The sequence below is a fragment of the Myripristis murdjan genome, chromosome 2, assembly GCF_902150065.1.
Source record: "Myripristis murdjan chromosome 2, fMyrMur1.1, whole genome shotgun sequence".
Taxonomy (NCBI): Eukaryota; Metazoa; Chordata; class Actinopteri; order Holocentriformes; family Holocentridae; genus Myripristis; species Myripristis murdjan.
In genome coordinates this window covers 16159850-16178778 of record NC_043981.1, presented here as the reverse complement: position 1 = coordinate 16178778, position 18929 = coordinate 16159850, and the positions used below count along the sequence as shown (strand labels likewise).

At 42.0% G+C, this 18929-nt stretch overlaps 1 protein-coding gene across 1 annotated transcript in view; it reads right to left on the bottom strand.

Annotated features, from left to right (window-relative positions):
- Positions 1 to 18929, bottom strand: part of cdk15 (cyclin-dependent kinase 15) — a 68576-nt gene that overhangs the window by 30735 nt on the left and 18912 nt on the right. The window contains exons 3-11 of the mRNA XM_030074750.1: positions 15892 to 16035; positions 15206 to 15300; positions 12311 to 12390; positions 11989 to 12083; positions 10909 to 10971; positions 9759 to 9882; positions 7979 to 8099; positions 5689 to 5782; positions 5237 to 5300 (exon numbers count right to left, since the gene is read on the bottom strand). Coding sequence (XP_029930610.1) covers positions 5237 to 5300; positions 5689 to 5782; positions 7979 to 8099; positions 9759 to 9882; positions 10909 to 10971; positions 11989 to 12083; positions 12311 to 12390; positions 15206 to 15300; positions 15892 to 16035 — 880 coding nt within the window. The remainder of the gene's footprint in view (positions 1 to 5236; positions 5301 to 5688; positions 5783 to 7978; positions 8100 to 9758; positions 9883 to 10908; positions 10972 to 11988; positions 12084 to 12310; positions 12391 to 15205; positions 15301 to 15891; positions 16036 to 18929) is intronic.

Genomic DNA, 18929 nt, shown 5'->3' with positions numbered 1-18929 from the left:
CTCACTCCCCGGCCTGCTCTCTGCACTTTTAAGGTGAACATCAAACCCGGCATCGCCAAGTGAGCTCAAACTTTCCCCCCGGGCTGAAAATTAACACTTTCGTGAAAGCGAGGGATACAAAATCCAGAAGCGCGCCGGAAGGGTTTTCAAGGTTTCGCCGACTGCGGTACGAAAAGGAAAAAAAAAAAAAAGCTTTTTTAAAAAATGACATTTCAAGACGCTCTCAGTCTCTGCTCTCAAAGCTTTACTGCATATTTCAGCTGATTAGTGAATGCATCTTTACTGCTGGTGTCCAGTGGGAAAGCAAGGAAAATGAACATGAAAACAAACTGTGATGTCATCAATTTCTGTGTTTTTTCCATCATGCATTAGTTCATGAAGCTAGCCAGTTTGCACCACGCCATCCATCCAAAACTGTGCACATGGCATGGCACGGGAATCTTGAACTTCTCCGTTTGAATTTTATAATCCTCCGTAATTTTGTTAGGAATATGTCAAAAACATCCATTATAGTTTTTATGTTCATGCAAAGTTTTCCAGTGGACTACATTCTGGGGAAAGTACTTGGAAATATTTCTTTCTAAGGGTCAGATTATGCCTGAAGACGGTGTAAAAACATGTAAGTTGGTCCATTTTCTGTAATATGTTTATGTATTTATGATGTAACTGCCTTAAACCCGCACGAGGAAACTTTCCAGTGTTGCAAGATTTAATCTCCGTCTTAATAAGTCATTCAGTCGCGTATTCACTTCAAACACAAGTTAATCTGCCAGTGAGATGAGAAAGTCCCACTTGCCTCCAGTGCGGTTTCACTTGTTTCAGGGATTTTTCTGGGGGATCGAGTGTCAGTGTGTTGAAAATAGCAGGAATAATTTTTTTTTTCAATCAGCAAAGAGCCAAAAAAAAAAGTTTGTGTGATCTCTTCCTCACAGAGAAAGAGATTTCTAAAGGTTGTAGGCGACTTATTGCCTCTTTAAGGACAGAAACCGACGGTGTCTGTCAGGTTTTTTGCGGCAGACGGTCACGGTGCTTCGCCTCGCTGCCTCTCTGGACGCCGTCCCGTTGTTTTGACGTCCCGCTCCGTCCTGAAAAAATCGAATTGTCTGGCAGCGGAGCAAAACGTGGACGGTGTATTTTGGGGCTTAAAGTGCCTCTGTGGCTTGTAGGCGGCAGTTAGTTGTAGTTGTAGTCTTAGTTAGTTTTCGGCACAGGCAGGCACACGAACCGGTGATTAGCAAGCACACACACACACACACACACACACACATGGTCAAGCATGCCTATGAACTGAAGTGGACACACACACACACACATGCACACACAAGCACGCACACATGCTGATGAGTAAGCACTTAGATCCAGGTGCAAATAAAGGCGCGCACGTTCTCACACAACCACATACATACACTGACAAAGACACACACACACACATGCGAGTGCATACACACACACACACACACACATGCACATATGCAGAACACCCACAGATTAAGATGAGTCAGTGCAGCTCTACTTGTAAAAACCACAGAGTCTGGAAGTCGTCTGGTGCTTTTCTTCCTCCGTTTCATCATCGACTCGGAGCTCGGCGAGTCGAAACCGTGCACACACACACTGTACACACACACACACACACACCACACACTTAAGTCGAAAAGGCCCACATGGCGGAGGCAGCGGTTAAAGGGGCATTAAGTAATTTATGGCCTTAATCTAGCGGCGTGGACCTGTAGGAAGTGCAGCGTCGTGGTCAAGTCTCTGGCACGGCTCGGCCAACATAAATAACGAGCTCCCATTCTCACAATACAGATGAGCAGGCGAGCTAATTACACCGGCGATCCAACACAAACAGCGAGTGAAGAGGTAATATATCACCGCGCTAAACCCTGGAATAATAGTGCCAGCTCGGGGAAAATGAAGATATGCTGAATGGAGTCGAGCTGAGATGATATTGGCAGGTCAGACGGGATAAAAGCTGAGAAACGGCTGTTGTTTTTGCAAATTATAACGAGGATTGTGCGCATTAAGGGATCAAGGGGCGGACTTTAGAGTTGAACCAGTTGGTGTGGTTGTTGAAACGGCTGCTAAATGGCTGTTTCTTCTGAATTTAAAGGGGCAAAGACACCCAAAAAAAAAAAAAAAAAAAAAAAAACCCACACAAACTAAATATCCTAACATGTGATATCACATAAAAGCACACACTGTTTGATAAAAGCATCACTTAGCTGTCAAAGAACGTGTTTTTACGCAATATGAATCAAGGAAAATGCATATTTATCATTTCCTGAACATGTCTTAAGTTTTAAATGAGTCATGCCAAAGTTGAACAGTACTTAAAGGAGCCTTATGCGCTCAAAACTGCTGAGTGTTGATTTAAATGAGGATCTTATCGATTGAACTGGAAAAAAATAAGTATGTATTTAGCTCCGTCCGGTGGCAGCCTGGAGGGGATCGTGTGTTTAGTCGTGTGTATCTGTCTGCAGCTAATCTCGGACAGATTAATATTTCTCATGACTGTACGATCAAAGATGTCTCGTGGTTATAGTGACTCAAAATCTTTAAAAAAAAAAACCTGTTTTACACTACAGTTGCATGCTAACGCTTCAATTCCCTTGACCGGCCAGTAGGGGCCGCAAGTGATCGACAAATGCCTCAGTCTAGAATATTGTTTTTTTTTTGGTTTTTTTTTAATTTTTTTGTTTGTTTTTTGTTTTTCAATACCAATCACGTCTTGTTGCCAGAGATTAAAACACAGTTACGATTGTGTTTTCTTGCCAGAGATTTTAAAAGTTCACTGTAGGATTATTTTGTTGGCATTTTACACTTTTTTTTTTTTTACAAGTTTATGCGATTGTAGCTCGTTTTCATTCAGACATTACAGCATTGTGATCGCTGTGAAAACGTTCAGTAATGTCGACCGAGCTTTGTTCACACCCACAGAGCTTTATTTTAAATCCCAGTGGAGATCCTGAGGTTTCCAAAGATCCCAAACATGAGCTGCTGAATTCCAGGGAAATGCGTCTAAAATGATGCACGAGACATAAAGATCTTTTCTATTTGATGTGATTCTGCAGCCGTAAAACAACAGCACCTCGGCTTTGCATGTTTCACTCGGTGTCAGTGTGGTGTCATGTGATGCAAAACATGTATGTGATATCGTCATGCAACATGGAAAAATGATCCTTTTTCTGAGTTTGAAGCAACCTGGAGGGAAATGGAGGCGGGAAACAGAGTTCAGGGGGTTAAAGGCGTCTCTCGCTCTGTGCTCTGCCTTATGATTTTCTCAGCTTCCCTGCAATCTCTGTAAAGAAGAAGAGAAAAAAAAAGGAAGGTTGAACCTCCTCCGTGTCTCCCTCTGAGTTTTCCTGCCATCTCACTAATGAAAAAACACCAGAAGACGGCGGCAGACGCTCCGAGCTCTCCCTTCAGGCCCGAGCTGGCAGGGTCGGCATTCAGCTGGAATTCAAACTGTGTGAAACATGCGTCCAACACGACCGCGCGCACCGGCGCTCCCATCAGCCCCTCCAGATGAATTTAATTCCCGCTGTTTTTCTTTTTGGTACTTTGTTTATAATAGTCTTTGAGACATTCCTCCCCCCTCTGCGATTTGGATGCTGTGGAGTCTGGAGCAATCCGGCGTATAGGATTACCGGCTGGCCCGGACTCAAGGCTGCACATTCCTGTCTTATCTACTCATCTTCATGCGACGGGACAGGGAAGGGGTGGAGGGGGGGCAGTGAGAAAAGGGCAGAAATATGAATTCGGTGGCTCAGCGGCGGACAGACGTCTCGAATGCATGCTCAACGATGTGACTTTGAATCCTACACATAATCCCTGATGCACGACGTCCTCCCTCTCTGTCTCTGTCTTTCTCTTTTCCTCTCTCTCTCCAGTAAAGCAGGAATACTCGAGGTTGAAATTTCGAGCAGGGCGGTTTGAGGTGAGGCTGTGCAAAGCATAAAGTGTATTTTCCAGTTGTACGGTTGCAGACTGGCTCTGGAAGCAGCTCTGACTCATATTAGCCAGGACCTCTGAGATTAAGGCCTCGGTGCAGAGCCGCGGCCACTGTTTAACAGTCTGAAGGCGCCTCCTAGTGGCTAAAAACGTAACCTGCTGTCTGGGCTTCATGATGGTGTTTTTTTTTTTATCACAGATGCACATTTATACTGTGTGGAAAAAAAGCTGCAAAACTACAGATGCCAATGTAAATCTAATTATGGGAAGACAATTACCATATTTACCATAAACTGTGCAGCAAAAGCACTATTAGTTTTACACAGCGTCTAAAATACAGCTGGTTTTAATGCTTGTTTTAATTTAAGGACTTATTGTGATTTCATATGAGGTTTTTAAAATCCTTTTTTTACTGTAAAGTGTCTTTGGGTACTAAGAAAAGCACTATAAGCCTACAAATGGGAGTGTATCATTGTTTTAAAATCTCACAAAATGAATCAGCATAATCATAAAATGAATATTAAATCAAAACAAATGTACCAGAAGACAGTTTAAGTTACATGGGAGTGAAGTATAAAGATAAATGCACTGTATAAGTGCACAAAACTGACTTTTTCCTGACAATATAAAACATTGTGAGGATGTAATCAGTTAAATTTTTGATGCACAAATATAATAATAATAATAATAATAATATCGGCTGCAGCTTGTTTATTGTTGATTTTTAATTAATTTGTAAGTATTCCGGATAAGCAAATGTTTCCAGGCTCTAGCTTGGAAAAACATCCTGATATTAAATTTACTCTCATGAGACATGAATGTGGCATTATTCCCATTTCGGATAAGAAAGAAACCTCTGTAAGAAATTGCTCAGAGCCCAGATTGGGGTGTTTGGATTGGCTGCTGAGTGGGATTCCAACTTTCTATGGGAATTACCAGGAATAAACTGGAAATTTGTAACATTGCACATTAGCCTCTACCAGGGAAATCAAACAAACATGACAAAATAACATGTTTATATTTATGTTTGCATATGATACAGTTTGTACCCCAAATTTACTGTTTAGTGCCGTTATTTCCTGTAAATTCCAGTTATTTCCCATATATTCCTGTTAACTCCCATGGAAAGTCTCCAGCTTGGAATATTTCTGAAATTCCCCGGCTTAACTTCCCGTAGTAAATTTCTGGAAAGTTGCTGGAAAATCGCAGGATATTTCCCACCCCTGTACAGCCGTGCAGCTAGGGGGCGGGGCGGGGCGGGGCTCAGGTGAGAGGTGCAGCTCACCTGGTTTGTAGTTGGGCAGCTCGCTCACTCCGGGCCAGCTCTCTTCGGTCGGGACGCCGAGAACCTGCGGGGCGTTCAGAGAGACGTCCCGTCACTGAGAGGCCGCGGGTCTGAGCCCGGCAACAACCAGGACACTAAACACCAACGGTTTCATAGTTATTTTGATATTTTTATGCGACAGCCTGGACCACATGCACTGTGACGGGGACTTTTGGCAAAGCAAAGAAAAAACTGTGCTAATAATAAGAATAAAAAACAAGGAGACATCATGTTATCTGCACTGGAAACCTCCAAAAATAATCTGTGAACCTGCTTTTTTATTCTTTTTTCTTTTTTTCTTTTTTTGTCCGTACTTTCCCAGACATTTTATGCTTTTCTCGCCTTTTCTGTCCTCGTGAAAAAACCTTTCCAAACTGAGAGTGCACGGCGAGGTAAGCGAGGTTGGTACTCACGGCCCAGATCTTCTGCAGCTGTTCGAACACGTCGGCCTCGCCCGGGAACGCCGGCGCCCCCTGCAGCATCTCGATGAAAATACAACCGGCTCCCCTGAGGAGGAAACAGAAAATTATGTTTATTTTTTTTTTCTTAATCATGAAATCACCTTCTTCTCCTTCTTGCCCTGACACACTCCTCTCCTCTGAGCCCTTATTTTTAATCATATTTTTTATTATATTTAAATATTTTTACTTTTTATTTATTTACTTACTTACTTGTTGATTAATATTAATACATAATTTTAACCACTAATATCTAAAGAAAGCAATGGTATTTTTTGATGGATTTTTTTTTTTTTTTAAATGTTGGCCTTTTCTTCTTCTTCTTCTGTTTCTTCTTTTCGTTTGTTTTTGTTTTCAGTGTTTTTGCAGCTTTCAGGGCTTTTATTTTATTACCATTTTGCTTCATTTATCTTTGCGTTCCGCTGATTTGCATTTTGACTTTTATTGCTCTTGATTGTTGTATTGTTTCATTATTGTTCCATATTTTATTTTATTGCTCTTGAGGCATTTTGTTACTCAGTTTTGGCCATATTATATTAGCATTTTTACTATTACTGTCATGCATGGTAACAGTATTGGTAATAGCATTTAAGCCCACTTTAGAAGTCTCTCTGTGGATAAAAGCATGACCTAAATATCTAAAACGTCAATTTCAATCTAAATTAAAAGCATCATGAGCTGTAGGTATCGCTGCGAGTTTTCAACCACACTGCCGCAGATCAACGCCAAAAGAAAAAAAAAATAATGCAAAATGTACAGAGCGATCTATGAGACGTAAAAGCAGAGGGTTTGAAGATCCAGTCTGATGTGGCTATGTTTAAAAAAAAAAAAAAAAAAAAAGGCTAAACTCTGTTAGTCATTTTCTCTGTTTACTCCCAGCTTTGACGGCACATGTTTCTAATATCCATTATCTGGAAAAGGCCGTGGAGAAACATGCCCAGACATCATTAATGTTCGGGCACATAAATACTTCTTCAATAAATTGATGCATGTGTATGTTAAGTCCCTCCAGCTCGGGCGAAAGAAGAGAAGAGAAAAAACCTCCTAAGGTGCTTGATTTCCAAATGTTTGTGTTGGTGTTTGGCATGGAGGGGAGATAACAGCGGGGCCAAGACGATAAACTTCTGGAGACACGCAACGGCACAAACACACTCATAACCGAGAGGGCGAGAGATGCCGGGCTGTTTGTTTGACCCGAGAGCGGCTTCGAGGACTCGCCGGCGTATTTATGTGGACGGGCGTCGCGCCAGAGCGGCCCCGACGCACAAGATGACCCCGAGGCCGCGAGCGCTTCAAGGAAAACAAACCCACCCTCGGATCCTCTCCTCCCCTTAATCTGCTCGATATGAAGGAAACGTGAAAAATAACGCGCTTGATTCATGATTTGGGAACTCAAAAGTGTTTTATTTCTTGGTTTAAGATCATAACTCAGGTTGTGTTGGACTGTATTCTCCATTTTAAGTCATTTAGTCCGACTTTCAGTGCTCAAATCTTGTTTTTTCTTTAAAGAAAGTACAAAAATCCACCAGAGGGATGAGATAATCCCACTCGTTTCCAGCGCTAATCAGCTTGTTTCCAGACTTTTCTCGAATCAAGTGTCATTTTCTCCACCTTAGTGGGCTGATCTGCCTTATTCGGCCTTGTTTCAACAGATTTAGACTTTAACCTTTAAACACAAGACAGGTGGGATTAGGATTTTCTACTTTTCTTTTATTTTGGTTGGAGGAAAAACAAGATTAAAAGACTAAATGGACTTCTTAAAATGGAGATTAATGCGGTGTGCACATTCTCCATTTTAAAGCACCTTCCCATAAACCATAATTTCCTACTTTTGAAGATTTCGGTCAGAGGGAATCTGATTTTTACTGATAATATTTGGACAGTATAACAACATGACAACCTGACAGAAATACAAAAATACAAATCATCTCCAGAGTTTCCAGACTTGCATATAATTCCTATAGTTCCTACACAACTCGTGGGAAATTTTGCCTACTGTGTTACTGTGTAAAAACATGTGAATAAAGGTATTGATGAAAGCGCTGGTATTGATCCCCAGGCTGGCATCGATAATTTAAAATATTTTCAGATGATACCCAGCCTGACAAATGGGTTATTTATAATAATAATTGATTTTGTGACATCGAGTTTCCTTTTCAAGGTCAGGTTTTAAGACTTGATTTTGACCTCTTGATCTTGATTTTGTGTGTGTGTGTGTGTGTGTGTGTGTGTGTATGTGTCTGACCAGATGTCCAGAGCGGTGGAGTAGTCTGTGGAGCCCAGCAGGACGTCGGGGGGACGGTACCACAGCGTCACCACCTCGGACGAGTAGGTCTGGCTGGGGATGGACTTGGAGCGGGCCAGACCTGCAAGAGACCTTTTGTTTTACGTCACAAATTCACTTGATAAGGTCAGTGGGCGTCTAGATTTAAGTTTCTGTGACTGTTTTGTCTTCAGTTCTACACCTAAACCGCACTCTGACATTCGATTAAGCGGCTGATTTTATTAATTTATTCTTTGTTTAGCCAGGAATGTCCCATACAGACTGATAGATTTTGCTTGTCCTCCATCGCTCGGTTGCATTTACCGCCTGAAATAGCCGACGTGTCGCCTTCAGTGTCGTCACGTAAACTCCAGCACTGTGCAGGAACTCACCCAGAACAGACAGTAGGTCCATAATTTTTTCTTTAAAATAACACCAAGGTGACCAAACCCGACCTGAACCCGGACGTAATTTCTAATTTTTTGTCCAAGTCGGGTCCCGGCAGGCTTGGGTCGAGTCCACGTGGTGGTGAAATCTCCTCATCAGTTGCTCTGTGCTCCTCTGGGCTGCTAATCCACAACACTGGATTAGCAAAAAATAACATTTTTAGCACATAAATGAGCACCAATAACGAGGATTATGACAATATGAAAAGCAACATGTCCCATTTCCCATTTGTTTCAGAAATTAAACTGCTCTTTTCTAGTTATTCTCCTATTTGAATGGAAAAGTAGATCCGACAGGAAGCATCTACAGTAAAGGTATGCATTGTATCCTTGTGCCAGGATGAAACACCTTGGTAGTGCTTTCACAAATAGTTGTAATTTCACCGGAAAAAAAAAAAAGGGTACTGCAACTTGATGTTGACAAGCAACAAGCAGCAGAGCAAACAGCATCCTAACATCCCCTACGTCTTTTACTTTGATGAACTTTCCAGACAAAAAGAGTTTTTGTTAGAAAAACATTTCACTTTTCGAATGTGAACTTTCCAGAGTTTTCAGACTTTGTAATGCAGCACCGCTGACGCAGCTGTGGTCAAGCTGGGAGGACTGGTGCATCACGTTACTGAACGCTCTAAGGCCACAACATGGGGATATGAATGCCCCTAGTGGTGCCTGGAGGAACTACAGGAGGTACATAAAATAAATCTGAAAATGGAAAAATATACAAAAAAAAAAAAAAAAAAAAAATTCTGAATACATTATGGGATTAAATATATAGATTTTGATTATATTATAAATCTCACAATTTTGGTAATAACTGTGAGATTTAAAACATGAAACAGAACTACAATTATAAACAATATTTCTAATTTTTAAATGTTGAGGCAAGCAGCGCAGAAGAGAAAGGAAGTGTACGTTTGCACCTTGAATTTGAAGGCGAACAATGAAAAGATGAAGAGGCGGCTCGTAAAATGACCCAGAAGAACCAGTTCAGAGGAAAAAACACACAAACCACCGACTTACTGGAATATTATGGCCACAGTTTTAAAATAAATCTGCTCAGGAGGCACGAATTGCTGCTCATTCACTCAATTTCTAATGTGTAATGTTTTTTTTTCCCTTCAAAAAGCAGGTTATCATTCCTTCTCTGCATGAAATCTCTGTTTTTGCAGTTTTCTAAGCCAAATGTTGCAGTCAGGTAAATGGGGTAGTTGGATTCAAAAATCAGGGAAAGCCAAAAAAAAACACTGTTCTAACAGGAAAGTAGGGATGTGATGTTTGTTTGGGTTTCTCGACTCGTTTTTTTTTTTTGCCCCTACCGAAGTCGGCCAGTTTGAGCTCTCCCAGGTAGCTGATGAGCAGATTTTGGGGCTTCAGGTCTCGGTGGAGGATCCTGCGGCCGTGGATGTAGGAGAGACCTCGCAGGAGCTGGAACATGAAGATCTGCAGACACAAAACACGAATCCAGCAGATAAATGAGTCTGATCGCAGCCTGCTGACATTTATCTCAGCCAACCGCCACTTGAGCACGAAAAACTCATTTGTTTGGAGGTTTATTTCGCTCTATTTGTCTGCGAGGAAGACTGCGGGGAGAGACATTTAAGTGCCAGCAGTGACCGAACTGCAGGAGTTTGAGTTTGGCGGAGAGTTACGAGGAGGCAGGAGGGTTACGGAGGTGAAGAGTTCAATCTCGAGCAAATTAAAGTTTGATCCAGAAAATTAACCTTCCCACATGAGCTGACACATGAGGCAGAGCTGGAAATACTGCAGGACCTGCCAGCACAGCCCCAGAGATAACACACACACACACACACACACTTTACTGCACAGATGGAGGAACATACTGGATTAGTGTGCAAAAATAGGAAGATATGAATATAAAATGGTCCAGCTGAAATCTTAAAATATTGAGGATTTTGATCATTTTCTGTCAGAAAACAGACTTTGGGGAGTGAAGAGAGGGAATAGCAGAGTTTTGCACTACAAAAATCCTCATTTTAACAAGTCATTTGCAGTTTTACTTGAACATCACACTTGATGCAAGTTGATTAGCGTTGGACACAAGCACGATTATGGCGCCCACTTGCAGATTTGTCACCTTGTTTGAAGAAAATCAGGATTTTAACTCTGAAGATGAGACTGGATTACTTTGAAAGATGGAGATTTTTTTGCAGCGTGCACCTTCTCCGTTTTTTTTTCCCAAATCTTTTGAATATTTCAGGCAGAGTTAATATTATTTTTGCTGATAACATGACTGCCAACCTGCCATCTCACCATGTAAAACAGCTTGTCAGAGATACTACCTCTAAATCAACATTAGTCACAGGTAACAGGAATAAAAACTAGATTTTTCTGCCCGTATTTTGCAGTGCCCGAGCTTTTCAAGGCCAGGGAGTAATCCAAATCATCTCCAGAGTTTCCAGACCCGCGTGGCTTTTCTCTGGGTGAAAGTTTTCGTCGTGAACGTACCCGGACGTTGTACGAATGCAGGCCGCCGGGATGCTGCGTCATGTACTGAGCCAGGTCTGTTTGCTGGAGGACAGAGGAGGAGAAAAAGAAGCAAAACAGACCGTGAAGCCGGCACTCAATCATGTATCAACACGAAAGCTGTGTTTTTTTTTTTTTTTGTCCAACATTGGAGACTGAATGCATCTGAACCAGTGGAACATAAATAAGAAAAACCAGCCCAAACTCTGTCTCTCGCAGTGGCGTTTTCACCCCCTGCCAAAATCAATCTGCCCTGCCCCTGGTCAATATTAGCTTACACGATAAGGAGAGGAAGAGGATAAACCTGTAATTTGGCATCAGGAAACATCAACAAATAGGTGCTGTATCTCATGTAACGCATTAGGGTTAATTTGTAGTTTGTCTCCCATGGCTACTCTAATTACAGACATTTATCAAGCTAATGTTTTTTTTTTTTTTTTTCCGGAGAGAAGTGCCTGCCAAAAAAACAGTCATGCACATAGAAGAAGAAGTCCCACAGAGAGGCAATAAAAAAGCATTTTTTACCAATGAGCTGTTGCAGTGGATTCTGGAGAGTTTATGTGATTTCTTTCATCAATCAATATATACATAAAAACGAGATATAAACAATACAAACAACACTAGAAGTGGTAATGAAGCTTTTACTCTGCAAAAAAAGACATATGCTCGACTTTTTTTTACTGCGCTATATTTCATTTTCATCAACTGGGTTTGATGTAAAAGTGGAAATATGTCGTCCAGCTGCTTTCAAAGTAAAATGCGTCCCGTCCAATGTTGTGGCGCGCTTCGTCCACCACCGGTCACGTGAAACTGGTTTAATTGTTCATTTAATGTGGAGAAAAGCAACATGAACTCTGGGAGCTTTAGCTGAGTTTTCTCTGGAACAACAGCGCCCCCTTCCTGTCAGATTACTTCACTGTTCACCTGTGTGGACATTTATCTTCGGAAACGTCCGTAGCTTCCAGTTGTAGCTGCAGACGCCTGTTTTCTTTTCTTTTCTTTATAATAATAATAAAAAGCTGCAGGTTTAAGTCGCAGACGGGCTCCGTGTCGTTTACTCACCACGTACTCAAAGACGAAGGTGAGCGACTCTCTGGTGTGGATGATGTCATGCAGCAGCACAATGTTGGCGTGTTTCAGACCCTTCAGCAGGGAGGCTTCACACACACACACACACACACACACACACACACACAAACACAAACACATACAGCACAACCAGAGATGGATTAATGCAGATCACAGATGCTTCTGGCTCTCTCTCTCTGTGTGTGTGTGTGTGTGTGTGTGTGTGTGTGTATGAGACACAGAGAGAGATATAATAAGAGAGAGGGAGAATACATCAGTGTGTGTATATGTGTGTGTTTGTGTGTGTGTGTGCCACCTTCTCTGATAGCAGTGAAGGGCACACCCTCTTCTGTCTTCATACGAATCACCTTCAGAGCCACTAAGTGTCCATTTATCCTGAGAGAGAGAGAGAGAGAGAGAGAGAGAGAGAGAGAGAGAGAGAGAGAGAGAGAGAGAGAGACATAATAAAATATACAAAGGAAAAAATAGCCATGATCATGATCCATCAGCCCATATTGTTTTTAAGGCCAGCACATGTGAGTTACTGGTACTTTTTTCAGGCAAAAATCAAGGTAGAAGATGTTTATTTTACCTTTATTACCTTTATCTACCTTGATTTTGCCTGAAAAACAACAGTAACTCACATGTGAAAAGTAGGCATGATGAACCTTTTTGAACTAAGGCCAGTACAGATCCGTTTGGTGCTGTTAATTAAATATAAATATATGATACTAACTTTAAATTTGATGATATGCACGTGTTTAGTGTTCCCCTCAGTATCATAATAAGACCACGGGGGAAAAAACTATTATTCATAACAATACATGAGAAGAAGCTGGAGAGCACAAACTCCCGACCGCAGAGTGACACCCAAACACACCGCGCCGGTCACTTCATATTTAAATAAAATGTATTTCCTTACACCGCACAAAAACCCATGTACAAGCACACAAACAACATCTCTGTGTCGGTTTGTTTCATATTTAGAGCTCAAATGGCAGAAATCCCAGATTCAGATCAGCACCAAAATCTAATTAATTGCTCCTTGGCTCATTAGCTCGCTGCCCAGCAGATCTCACAGAAAGCGGCTCAGAAGTTTTGACGTGAGCCGCTGACAGGCGCACGAGCTGCAGTAAATCTCCATGGCACGGAGTAAACAGAAACACATATAAAAAGTCACTGTAAAATATTAAAATATGTTCAAAGGGAATCGCATCATCGCAGCGTCGTCATTATATCAAGAATCAGAGCTTGTGAGCCAATGACACCGAGGCGCCAAGAAAGTCAGTTTCCCACCAGTTAACCCTCTGAATCCCAAAAGACCAGCGGCAACAAGCTCAGACTGTGAAAGGTTTTTTTTTTGTTTTGTTTTGTTTTGTTTTTTTTTTATCCCAAGAGCAAAATTCACTTTTTTTAAAAATTATTATTATTTTATTTTTGAGGTGAAATTTTTGGCCATTTTTTGTATTTTTTATTTTATTTTATTTTATTTATTATTATTTTTTTTCCCCCAGTAGTTTAATAGTAATTTTGGTAATTTTCTCTGAATAATTTTAAATACTGTAGTTTTCTTGCACAACCTGACTCATGCTGTAGTTTTTTTTCTTCCTTTTTTCTTGTCATTTTCTCGTCATTTTCGTGTAAGTTTTTGCAAATTTCTGGCTAATTTTCCAGTCATTTCTTGTTAATTTGCTAATTGCCTTTTCTCCCTTTTTTTGTAAGAATTTAAGTGAATTTTTCCAGGTTTCAAAGGGTTAAATCATTCTGCTTTGGCAGCTTCTGTATCTTTGCTGTTGTGATGCTGTTTCCTTCCTCATTGGGTATTGTCGTCAATTATTAGTTATCTATTAGGTTTTTGCTTCCTCGAAGTAGACTCTTGTTTTTCCACATCAGATCAGCACCCGTTTCTAATTTCTTCTGTCTTTATCTCCTTCCTCCGGTGTTTTCTCATGGAAAAGTACAAATAAATAAATAATCAGAGGTCTATGTGCCTCCTGGACGCTGAAGTGACCTTATAAAACGAGTCTTGTGTAAAAACTTTACGAGCTCGTAGATTGTTACCGCACCGCCGTCTGGTTAATGGATCCAGGGAGGATTCCTGCGCAAAACAATCTGCATGTTCACGTCGTCCGGCCGCGCTGCTTCAACAGAGATCAGAGGCCATTCATTTTAACGGAGGATGTTTCAATGGACAGTATCTGACTTTGGATTTATCCGAGCTTTGTGTTTGTTAACAGCTGCAGTATCAAAATATCCCTAACCTAATGATAACCCTGAGTGCATGCTTCAGAGATTGCATATTGCAAACAAAAAGTCTCTCTGATATCTGCAGACTGGTCATCATCTATCACACAACCTCTGATTTGGTTGGTTTGGAGATACTTTGTCGGGAGAAATTGATTTAAAAGAAAACATTACCTACATTTCTCCATTTACAGTGAGAAAATAATTTGAGCTATTAATCATTTGCTCATAAGCTTGCAGCTCTAATACAATAGGCCATGTAATGGAAAATATGAAGCTATATTAACACACAAAACTGGCCGTTGAAACCCATTAAAATGCATCTGGGCAAAACCCCCTTTTTTCCGACTTCCTCAGACTGAGACAAGATGTTTGACACCATTTTCACCTCTGGACGTCCAGTGGTTCAGTTCTTATGGGTAGCATTTTGTGTTAGCTTAGCATAAAGACTTGAAGTCTATGGGAGTCGTTAGCCTAACTCTGTCAAAGTGTATAAAATAAACCTTACAGCAACTCTGAAACTGTCTTATTTACACGTTGGATCATGTGCCAGTTTAATAGAAGTTCATTTGCGTCTAATTAAGCGATAAAGTGGCTTCAGAGTTGCTCTAAAACAGAACCAGGCTAACAACTCCCATAGACTTCAAGTCTTTATGCTAAGCTAACACCAAATGCTACAAATAGCAACTGAACCACTGGACGTACAGAGGTGAAAGTGGTATCGAACATCTTGTCTCAGTCTGAGGAAGTTCGAAAAACGGTATTTTTGCGTCAACTTTAAGCATTATTTACCTATTAAAAGGTAATTGTGAACATTTTTTTTTAATGTCTGGGGTCAGCTGCATTGTACTGGCAGCAGTGTTGACACTGTTGGCCTGTATCTGACCTTTAATAAAAGACTCATGTCAACTTAAATGAAAATGAAATGAAACCTCTGCGCTCTAAAGAAGTGACCGCCTGGCTGTACCTGCTGATTCCCTTATAGACGGTGGCGTAGGCTCCCTCTCCCAGCTTCTCCAGGTTCAGGTAGGAGTTGGCTGTTCCAAACTGCAGACCTGTTTTCTGTTGGAGACAAAAAACAAAACAAACAAACAAAAAAAAAAAAACACATATGTTACTGCTGTCATGGGAGAACCTCATAACTCTAGTTTCGGTGGTTTTTAGCCCCTCCTCCCTGGCTGAGCTAAACGTAACGTCGCCATCCTAGGAAAAAATAGGCCAACAGTACACACACACCAACACACACTTCTAGTGGCTCACAATTCATGATGAGTCTATACATGTTAAAGAAAATCCTACTCATTCTGTCTTTAAAAGGCCAATGAAAAGGACTCTTATTTTCTTAATTTGATGTATTTCCTGTTGAAACACAGAGTTTCGGCGGGTCTAAAGTCTAAAGCCAACAGGATGTGACTTTGGGAAAAAAATCACAATTTTATTTTGAAGGGACGGGTGGATGAGAGAGGATGTTTAAAGGTTTTATTGGTTAAAATTTTGATTTAAAGCCACTAGTGCAGGATGATGTCTCTGTTTAAGATGCTCTCTTTTACAGGAGGTCATGTGAGGTGATTTTATGATGATTTTTTTTTTTAACATCTGATTTTAGCTGATTTTAACCCACGAGACAAAATGCGTGTTAGTAAAACAACTCACCCACTGGAAGTCCTGCTCGAAGCTGTTCCCCCCGAGCGGGTCGCTGTTGCTGCGGCCCCGCTGCACCCGGAGCCGCCGGACCTGCAGGGTGTGGAACCAGTGCGGCTGGGGCTTGGCGTAGGCCGGGTCGGACGGGTCGTTGAGCTGCGAGCCGGAGAAGGGAGACCTTTTTCAACCTCTGATGCTCTTTTCATTTTTTTTTTGCAACATCTCACGAAAAAAAAAAACAACTCAAAAATCCCCTTAAAAAGTTAGAAACTGCCCACACATGAGCTGCTTGTGGCAACACTGAGAGTCCCGGCTGCCCACGCAAAGCACAACACATTTAAATACATAGAGAAAGACTCCCCGCTCACAGTGTGCATATTGTGCTCTGCAGCTGCCATGCAATGATGAATGTGACAATATCATGAGTGAGGGGGGGGAAACACATGAACTCCACCCTCAGGCAAGGAGACAGAAAGGAGCGCTCCCTCTCATGAACCCCTTGGAGATTTTATTTAATCTCATCTGCACAAACTCTCCTTATTATTTTTATTTTTTTTATTTTTTTGTCTTTTTATCACCTTTTTTTTTATCAGCTCTGTGTGTTATACATCAAACCGAAGCTGTGGGAGAGAGTGAAGGCGAGGTGGGCGGATGGCTTGGAGAGAGACGGCGGATGGAGGCAGGGTGGGAACGCGAGCTTTCATAAGAGCTAATGGATCACCCGGCTGAACATCGCCGTCGTCGTCGCAGGAGGTGTTTTTCTGCTTTTCTTTTTTATTTTTCTCACTTGAATTCAAAGTTTTCGCATGATTATTCATGTGCCGAGGCGACTTCGGGCCCCTCGAAACTGCTCCTCCTGAAAACACACTCAGCCGTTACATCACGTGTTTTTTTCATAGGATAACATGACATATAACAGAGCATAACTGAACCTAAAGAGGATGCTATTACGCACGATGTCCCATGTATTGACCAGGATGACAGATGCATTTCCTCGGTTATTCGTCTGGTAAGAAAGAAGTGCTATTGAGGCACCTGCAAAAGGAGAATTAAGGGGTTTTGTAAGCGCATATGTCCCTTAAATTTCACATTAAGGAGCTTTAAAGGCAGTTTTTTAGTCCCATCCTTATTGTGTATCTTGTTGCAGAGACGTTGAAGCTCCATCACACCGATATACTGAGCGAAATATTCAAAGACGGCTGCAGCATCACATCAAACAGAAAAGATCTCCATGTCTTATGCATCATTTTAGACGCATTTCCCTGAATTCAGCAGCTCATGTTTGGGATCTTTGGAAACCTCAGGATCTCTGCTAGAAGTTAAAATAAATTTCTGCAGGTTTGAACAAAGCGCAGAAGGTGAAGAACACACCGATGGGACCGGTTAATGCTCATTTTGAGTCGGACCCCACCTTGTTTTGATGTCAGCTCTCAAAGAAAATACCTCAGAAATGCCTCTGCAGTTCAAAACTCAAAACACAGGAGCGCTTCTCTCCACGGTTTGTGTTTTTAATGGGCATTTTACATCAAAACATCCGATTCAATACAGGCATTGAAAAAAAGTGCTCCTTCAATTCTACGGTTTATTAGTCTTGGCATGAACCTGAGGGGGTTTATCTTCCTGTATCAGTAAACAAAGTGGCGTGCCCTCGCTTCTCAAGCTGTATAGGCTCACGGTTTGACAGCGGGTCATGTTTGTGGATTCAACAGGAAGCGCCGCGGGATTCGTTACCTCGAACCGAAAATAATAATAAAAAAAAGTGTACAGCCACTGTGACCGCTGAATCAGATCCATTTCACACAGATTTCAGTGGCTTTTGGCGCTTGGCAGGTGTTTCGTTTCCGATCCTGCGTGTGTATTTGATGTCCGGCATGTAAAACACCGCGTGTGAATTTGTTTGGGTCACACACAAAAACACATGAAGGCAGGATTCACGAGCCACTTTCACTGCAATCATGTAGAAATGATCTATTTTGTGGAGCAGAAAATGATGTCCAAACGCTCCAAAGCAAATCCCCAAATCCACAACCACCACCTGTTGCTGTTTTACCAGCCAAGAACATTTTTTAAAGTAGAGCAGGGCACACACACACACACACACACACACACACACATACACATACACACACACACTCTCTCTACCTCAACAGGAGGCAATGAAGTGGAACTCCTGCTCTTTCTGTAGGTAAGCTCCTGCATCTCCACCCTCTCTTCCTCCTCCTCCTCCTCCTCCTCGTCTTCTTCCTCCTCCCCCCTCCATTTCCTGCCGTAATCCTCCTCCTCTTCCTCCTCCTCGCCACAGCAACGCCAGCAGCACCTCCTCACACACTCCGCGCCCGCTGCCCTCACCCACCGGGCCAGATCCTCCATCTTTCCCCTCTCTAATCTCCTCGTCTTCCTCCTCTCCTTCCTCTCCCTCGTCCTCCCTCGCTCTCCATGGAGTGGGACGTCCCGGCTCATCGCTCATATGACTCGCATGGGTCAGGTTGTGCAAACAGGGTCCCATGACCGTCTCTCTTCCTCTCTCTCTCTCTCTCTCTCTCTCTCTCTCTCTCTCTCTCTCTCTCTCTCTCTGTCTGTCTCTCTCCCTCTCTCTATTTCCCCATCAAGGAAGAGCTCTTACCTCCCCCCCTCCTCTCCTCTCAGCCGGGAACAAGAGCGTCTATTCAAGACCGCAAATCAGCTGAAGAGGAGAGAGAGAGAGAGAGAGAGAGAGGGCAAGGGACAGAGAGAGAGAGAGAGAGAGAGAGAGAGAGAGAGAGAGAGAGGCGAGTGATGGGACGCGAGGTCAAGATGAGGAGAGAGAGAAAGAAACACGCTTTATTGGCGTGATGTTGCCAAATATTACCGAAGCGTCTCCGAATGGCGAGCAAATCAAATACAGTCCATCTAACAATAGAGCAACTGCATTAAAGAATAAGGCATAATTCAAGAAGAAGCAAACAGATAATAAAATTAAAAGTGTTACGAACAGGGGGAGAAAAAAAAAAAAAAAACTCGCTGATGCTAACCTTTATCCTGAAAATTACCTTTCCACACAACTAAACTGC